The sequence below is a fragment of the Micrasema longulum genome, unplaced genomic scaffold (genome assembly GCF_059751315.1).
Source record: "Micrasema longulum isolate JH-2025_06_02 unplaced genomic scaffold, ASM5975131v1 h1tg000486l, whole genome shotgun sequence".
NCBI lineage: Eukaryota > Metazoa > Arthropoda > Insecta > Trichoptera > Brachycentridae > Micrasema > Micrasema longulum.
Genome location: NW_028277683.1, coordinates 689422 through 698249, shown reverse-complemented (window position 1 = coordinate 698249; position 8828 = coordinate 689422). Strand labels below are relative to the sequence as shown.

The window sequence follows — 8828 nt, the reverse complement described above, 5'->3', positions numbered from 1 at the left end:
AACATTTGCTTATTGTTAAATTTATTGTATTTATGTATACAAATAAATCATTTAGCGTTTAAGTTTTTTTGTATTCGTATTTGTGATCATTAAATTAATAATAAAAATATTTTAATGAAAGTTGTCTTTTAATTATTCCAAAAAATACATCAAGAAATTATTCTGTAAAGGCAAAAATTGGTTTTGGATTTTAAAATTCATAGAAAAATAACTATTCGAAATAATATAACAATGGAATTTTCACATTGATTGTGTATTTAAATGTTAAGAGTGGTAAGTTTTTGATTCTTCAGTTGCTCTTCGTAAATCTTAAGTATCGGTTTAACCTCATCTTCTATAAACTCCGTGACTTGTTCCGGAGCGCGACCGATGAAAGTTGAAGAGTCCAAAATAGTATCAAGTTGATTCAGAACTGGTGAAAAGTATGGATCATTCTTTATGCGCTCCACGAGATCGTTGTCTTTCCCGTTCTGCTTAACTTCGTCAGCAGCCTGTTGAGACAGAACACGTATCTTCTCGTGACACACCTGCCTGTCTCCTCCCGCTTTGACCATCGCCATGATGACATTTTCCGTCGACATGAAAGGTAGTTCCTGCGCGATGGCACGCTCGATTACTTTAGGATAAACGATTAGACCTTCGCAAATGTTCGCCAGAGTTATCAAGATGGCGTCCGCTGTCAGGAATGCTTCGGCCAGCGTCAAACGCCTGTTTGCCGAGTCATCCAGCGTCCTTTCCAGCCACTGGGTGGCGTGAGTGTTAGCGGCGTTTGAGAATAGTGTGATTAGATGCCTCGCAAGGGCGCAGCACCTCTCAGCACGCATCGGGTTTCTTTTGTAAGGCATGGCGCTGGATCCGATTTGGGAAGACTCAAAGGGTTCTTCGATCTCTTTCCGAGAAGCGAGCAGCCTTAAATCTGAACACATCTTATGGACAGTCGCTCCGAGACTCGACAGTACGGAGACGCATTCGATGTCGACCTTCCTCGAGTATGTTTGTCCGGTTATTTGGTAGCACTTGTCGAAGCCGGCGAGCTGGGCGACTCTTTTGTCGAGTTGTTTGACCTTTTCCGAGTCTCCTTGAAAGAGTTGCAAGAAGGAAGCTTGGGTTCCCGTCGTGCCCTTGCACCCGCGGAAGCGGAGATCAGACCTCGCGCGGCTGAGAGCCCTCTCATCCATCAGGAGGTCCTGGATCCACATGCAGGCGCGTTTCCCCACCGTGGTCAGTTGGGCCGGTTGAAGGTGCGTGAAACCCAATGTTGGAAGATCCCTGAAATTATTCATTTATCTTTTTATAATATAACTAGCTAACTAATCTGCTTAAAAGCAGAGCTCATATAAATAATCATTCCTAATGGAAATTAATAAATCAGTAAGATTTTAAAATTAAGTATTATACTTTTTTAATAAAACAAAAAAAATAAACTTAATTTTGGGATATTTTAATATTTGCTTTAGCATTAATTATTAATTGTGGTTAAACATTTTAATAAATGCTATTTAATATTTGTATTTAACCACTTACCGACTTTTATATATCTACCGGTTTCGAGACGTACCCGTCTCTTCAGAACACCAATTAAACTAACATGCTAAACCCACTATACACCTTCACCATAGTTGTTGAACAAAAATATAAAACCAACACGACATGCATTTTAATAAGCACATGCACTGATTAGGACAAACATGCACTGATTAAATTATGAAAATATTCTATGTTGTTTGAGAAATAATTGAAAAAAGATAGAGGGGATGGAGGGAGGGGGTGAGCTTAATAGGTTTAGGGTGACCATTACAGTGGAACATTGTATAAAGTACTATATTGAAAGGTTGTTTGATTGATTGATCAAAGGAAGATTATTTTTCAAAGCTTTCCTAATGTGAAATAATTCCATATTAATTACTTTTAACCCTTTGTATGTAAGATTTTCACTCCTGTTTTTTCATTGAAGTCAGGATTGAAGGAAGAGACGGGTACATCTCGAAACCGGTAGACATAGAAAAGTCGGTAAGAGTTTATATACAAATATTAAATAACATTTAGTAAAATTTTGGGAGATAAGCCCATAAGAGTAAGGAAGACATTGCAGGGAAGCTAATCCTTGTCAGCTTTTTAATCATTTTTTTTTCTATTGAATATGTTCTGTAACTTGAATTATAAAAATAAAACTTTTATTTTATTGGTTGGTTGGAAGAAATTGCCATTTGGCAATAAGCCCGCCAATGTACAAATAACATTATGTACAAAAGTTAAATAAAAAAAATAAAATATAAACTTATATTTCTATAATGGTTTCCAAATGCAGTGCCCTATGCACCATTGGGTGCGGAAAGATAAACTTGATAACGGTGGTTATATTATCAGGGCATCAGGTGTTTGTTCAGTCTGCAGTGCCCTGTAAGGGCTTTAGTGATAACCCTCACTTGATTGCATGCTCTAATTTTTAGTCTAAATCGAAAAAAAATAATTTCCGTAGCACTGAAATTCGTCAGTACTATTTATTTATTTTAAAGAAACAAACAGTCGACAGTGATATATAGTAACATTAAAAAAAATACAGTTTAAAGACAGACCAGCAAAGTTTCTAAATAAGAATTGTACATATTATTAAATTGTGTTACAACAAAAGGGTGTGTTTATGTGTATTTGTATGAGAGTAAGTGTAGATGTGTGTTTATGTGTATTAGTGAAGGAGTAAGTGTGAGCATCATTAAATAGTAAGTGGGATCTTATCGCAGCCAGAAACAAGGAGTCTTAATATAATATTAATATTTTACTATTTTTTTATTTATCAAATCATACAATTTTTTTTGTACTCCCAGGGGTTACAACAAACTCATTTTGGGACAGAATAATATTTTAACATAAAGGTATGGTAATACTAATAATATAGTATGAAATAAGATAACAAGCAAATATATAGTACAAAGAAATTGAAACAATCCATAATAAAAATAAAAATTTAATATTTAAGAAAGAAATATCCGAAGAAAAAGAAGAACTTAAAACTAAATTTCACCTTCCACGTACCTCCTCAAGTAGTAATTTTTTAAATGAATAGTCATTTTTTGACGTTCTATAGGACTCCGGTAGCCTGTTGTACTCACTACAAGCGAGGTACAGCAGAGACCTTAGACCATACCTTGTCGTGCGTGATTCAGGTACGTGAATATTTTGACTCTGTCGCGTATTATATTGGTGGACGTCACGATTGAAGGTATAGCCAATATTAGTGAGATAGTCTTTATTTACACCTTGAAGCACCGTTTTTGCGATCTCATAATACGGTATGACCAAAAATGGCAGAATGTCAGTAAGTTTGTAAATGTCTTTGACATGCGTTTCCATTGGCATACCGAATATATGTTTTTTATAGCTCTATTTTGTATTACTTGTATTTCTGATACACACTTTTTCGTGGCAAATCCCCAGATGCACGACAAATATACCATTCGAGAGTGTATCATTGGAAAGTACACTACACTCTATTCCGTTTATATCTTACTTGTACTTGACGGCGAAGTCCGCCAGGCTGCGCACGACGCCCGCGACCCTCGGCAGCAGCAGCCCCAGCCCGTCGCGCAGCAGCACGAGGTCCGTGTTGTCCCCCACGAAGCACGAGGTGGCGCCCACGTGCAGCACGCCCGCGGCGCGCGGGCACTGCGCGCCCAGCGCGAGCACGTGCGCCATCACGTCGTGCCGCGTGGCGCGCTCGTGCGCGGCCGCCGCGGCGAAGTCCACGTCGTGCACGCGCGCCTGCAGCTCGCGGATCTGCTCGTCCGTGATGGCGAGTCCGAGCTCCTGAAAGAATCCAAAAATGAGATCCCTCTGCAACAGCGCTTTCATGGATTCTGACAAACGTTGGTAAATTTTATTTAAAATACATTGGAAATCTACATTAGAAAAACTAAAAAAACTAAATCTTTATTATTCCATTTCAACATCAAAATTAGGTATGCCTTTAGTTCTCAATAATATCTATATTACTTTTTATATTTATATAATTTCTCTAACGTTTCTCTCTGTAAAGGAAAAATAAGAAACCTGCTGACAAGCCGGTTTCGCGGTGGGTTTCATTATTTTTCCTTTTATATTTTCTGTTCATGTTTTACCTTCTTTAATAAAAATATACATAAAAAAAACAAATAAAAAAAAAATTCAATTTTAATCTAAGAAAAAAATTAAATATTCACGAACGAATTAATCAATTAAAGAATACGTCTATACATATATTTTTTTTATATATAAATATTAAAAAGCCTAGTAGGAGAAGACCCTGGCTAAGGCAGACTAACACATATGTTTATTTATATATCTTCATATACATACACACACACATGTGCACCCTTATTAACATTCATACATATACATGCATATACACATACCCACATACACATACATACATACATACATACATACACATATACACATACATACATACATACATACACATATACACATACATACATATACATACACACATATACATACACACCCTTACATACACATACATACATATATATAAAATAGATTTTATCCTTTCAATCTTTGTATTTTATAGTGTTATAATTGTCGTGGATAATATTAAATATTAATATTGGAGTAAAAGAACTTTCGAAAGATTTTTCGTTTAATTCTTAAAGCACCTTATAGTAAATAAAAATGATAATTTCAATAAAGACACTGGATTAAAAGTTCTTCATGTTGAAAATTATTATTTTATAAAAATATTTTTTGATAAATAAAATATACTTAATATTTTGTGTTTTTAATAAATTAGACAACCTGAAAATCTTAGAAGTTTAAAAAGCTTTATAATAAGAAAAAAATCATAAATAACCAAATGAACCATACTTCCTTTAGTCCTCTCCTGTCTAGTTTTAAAGTTCGTACCCATCTCACATTACGCTTTCCATCCTTACAAGACAAAAATACTTGATTTAGTCCACACGCAGCATAATATTGATAAAATAAAATAGGTTAGAATTTATTAGTTAAGCATACATTGATAAAAAAGCTTGTATAGCTTTGAAACCGGTCGGTAGATAAAAAAAGGGTTAAAAACAAAATATTTATTATAAAACCATTTTACTATCTCTAAAAACAACTGCTAAAAATTCGTCTGGAGACAGTCCTTTACGAGGAAACGCGGAACCTCATGCAGTAGTCAAACGTGTCAAATACTGCTCCTCTTGGAAAGGCGATTGTTTTTTACTTTTCTTCAAACAAACGTATTCCAGTATTTTCACCCAGAATACGAGTGATTCATGAATATTTCAAAAATAGCTGGGAGTGCGTTTAGGAGCAGTTAGTAGGCGACTCAATAGTATGAAGGCTGTCTGGAGATCGGATATTTACTCAGTGAAAACCAAATGCCGCCTATATAACGCCTGCATAACACCTATTCTTCTCTACGGATGCGAATAGTGGCACCCCAAAACAGCAAAATACTGAGTTTTAAGAATAGGTGTCTCAGAAGATTCTTGGGTGTGCGGTGGTTTGACTTTGTGTGGAATGAAGTAATAAGAGAACGGACGCAGCAAACCCCGATGACAACTGTCATCAAGCGGAGGCGATACGGTTGGCTTAGCCATGTACTGCGGATGCCTCCTGAGACCCTTAGCCACGCTTGCCTATTTTCACCAGGTTCTCGACGTCCTGGACGTTCACTGCTGACTGTTCGTCGACAGTTTACGTCAGAACTTCGGGACGAGAACATGACTTGGGAGGACGCAAAAGAGTTAGCAGCCAATAGAGATGCATGGAGGTTCTTTGTGGATACCATATGCTCCAACTAGGGAGCGGACATGGAATGATGATGATGATGACTTGTTTTGCTTGTTAAATTGCCGATATGACGTGACGATACTTGGTCCCCCCGCTGGTCATTCCTTTCCTTTGGGGATGACTTTTTAGCTCGGATTTGTTATGGGGTATTATCTCTATACAGGGTGTTCTTTAAACCTTGTCACATCCGAAACCACGATGATCAGTATGAGCAAGAAGACATATTTGCACATTAAAATACATTTTTAAAATGACTAAAATCTTAAAAAATAAAATATTTAAAAAAAACAAACAGTTGCTTACTTCTGCAGGGGAGAAACAAGGAAGGGGCAGTCCGATACACCGTCAATTGCACGGCCGTGCCCCCCTTGCTTCTCCCCTCCAGAAGTAAGCAACCATTTGTTTTTTTTTAAATACATTCTTTTAAAAAATTTTCTTCGTTCTAAATATTTTTTTAATGTGCTAAAATGTCTTCTTGCCATCTGATTGCCATTCTGATCATCGTGGTTTCGGATGTGACAGGGTTTAAAGAACACCTTCCATGGAATCATTTCTCTACAATACCGCAGAGTGTGTGCGGACCAACTACTGCTTTACAAAATTATGACAGGAATGGTTGACTGTACAGAGCTGCTTGGTTTAATAACAATACATGTGCCAGCCAGGATTTGTAGACGGTACCACCTGTTTCATGTACCAATAAGTAAAACATCTTATGTTAAAAATGCTTTTTTTCGTAGGACTTTTTCAATGTACAATACAAAATTTAAAAATATAGATTACACCAACATCACTCTGTCAGATTTAAAATTTACACTAAAAATGTATTTTGTAACTTAGTAGACATTATAATAATAAATATGTACATCTCCCCTCCCCTCCTTATCCTCTCTTCAAGCAGTTTTGTCCTTATCCCGCCCAATTTACAGTAACTTAATGTTCTTAAAATAAATATTTAAAAAATCCTTGATTATTGAGTACATGAAAATAACATTTTTATCTGTATAAATTGTATGTATTTATTTGATATGTAATATTTTCTTTACTAACTTTGTATACTATGTGGAAATCTGTTATTAGTTCTGAGTTTATACACTATATCTGTTTGTTTACTAAAATATGTATGTAGAACTGTTGATTTCCGAAATAAAATAGAATAAAAATATTATATCTTTATGGGTTTTTCTGCGTTACTGTATTTTCAATTTTATTTTTCAGGATTTCCACCTGAAAGTCGAAAATACGAGGCCGAGTTTCAGGTTTTTTTCCGCTTGGATTTGGGTACAGACTACATTCAAATTTATGCAAGCGGCCATTGTAATAATTCCACGCATAAACAGCAAATGGATGAAACATATTTGTGTAATTTGTGACGCATTATGTTGTCTGAATTACAGCTTGGGCGCGGTTTTGCTTGCCATACTGCCACACGAATATTATACGCGTACTTTGTATGTACGTAGTTGATAAGGGGGCCTCGTCTTATCTGTGTATGTGTATCACCTCTGCTAATCACAACACCGCGTCTACATATATCTGCCTACCCCAGTTCGGCACCGCGGGCGAACGAACGGACAGTGAGAATAGATAATGAACTGAATTACAAAGAGCGACCCAGAAGTAGAATGACATATCACACAAAAACAATGAAATAACTGTAGAGCGGGTCGTACAAGAGTAAACGCAACCCTAGATACGGTCAAAGCCTTTTAGGTATATAACTACAGGAAACATAAACGTTAGAAATGTGTCCCGAGCCGAGGGAAACATTTTACAATAAGTGGAATGAAAGATGCCTTAAATTAGTTATTTAACATACTTAACTTAATAAAATAAAAACGTAATAAACTAAAATAATCATAAAAAACATAACAAATTCAAACTTATATTAGAAATCAAACACTGATTTGAGTCTACTGAACACCTTTACATTTATTTTTCTATAAATTTCCTCATAATATTTAAATCATGTTTTAAAATTAAAATAAACAGCAACCTATTATTATAATATTATTGATATTTTTTTCGACAGCAATTATCTAAAGTTACAAAACTATAAAGCTTCATTAATTATCTCACAATACATACATACTTGTATGTCAATAAATACTTACTTTGTTATATTTTTTCCGAAATTCAAATATAAATACCTAAATTCCCCATTACCTACTAAACACTTAGCCTCGCCCTTTTTTTTTATTTATTTACAATTTTTAAAAACCCGTTAGGGTTACATTAGAAATTTAATATCGTGTAGTCATTTTATGTCTCGTCTAGTCTAGTTAGTTCAGTCGTCATGTGCTTTTTCAGATTGATTTTAAATTTGTCTCCAGTAAAAGTTTTCAAGTAGTAAGGTAGGTCGTTGTAGTGTTTAAGTCCATTATGTAGTATTTTTGAATGTCCTGTGTTTGTCTTTGCTTTTTCAATATGATAGTGTTGTTGTTGTCTGGTGTTATATTTGTGTATGTCAGCATTTTTTACTAATATTATGTCGTCGTCTTGTACATATGTTTCCCAGTGTTATTTTGAGCACAATTTTTAAGGTCTCAATTTTAGTCAAGTAGTTTATGTCAAACTGGTGTGTTTTTTTGTACAGTTCAGTCGTAGAGGTCAGGTAGGGTAGGTTGTATGTTAGTTTAAGAATTTTATTTTGTTGTCTTTGTATTCTTGTTATGTCTGTCTTGTTGCCAGTTCCCCAGAAGGCGATCATGTAACTCAATTTACTTTTGACATAGGCTTCGTACATCATATTTTTTTCCTTTCTTGGTATAAAATCTTTAATTTTGTAGAAGAGGCTATGTAGTGATGCCATTACTTTAGTGAGTCCGTCTATGTGTTTTGTCCATTTTAATTGTCTGTCCATTGTGAGTCCTTAACCATTGGTTTTTCCCTCAATTGTGATTAATGTACATGCTATAGTTCATAAGATAATTTTTAATTTCTACTTGAGTACCTTGAATTATATAACTATATAAATACATTCAATCCATCTAATTTTCACATTCGTTTGAAAATACCCTAACAAGGCGAAACAATTG

The 8828-nt window shown here is 35.1% G+C and overlaps 1 protein-coding gene across 1 annotated transcript in view; it reads right to left on the bottom strand.

Annotated features, from left to right (window-relative positions):
• Positions 1-109: 109 nt before the first annotated feature.
• Adsl (adenylosuccinate lyase) overlaps positions 110-8828 on the bottom strand; it is a 138673-nt gene continuing 129954 nt past the window's right edge. The window contains exons 2-3 of the mRNA XM_088227041.1: positions 3509-3804; positions 110-1269 (exon numbers count right to left, since the gene is read on the bottom strand). Of these exons, the coding sequence (XP_088083167.1) occupies positions 258-1269; positions 3509-3804 (1308 nt within the window). The 3' untranslated portion in view covers positions 110-257. The remainder of the gene's footprint in view (positions 1270-3508; positions 3805-8828) is intronic.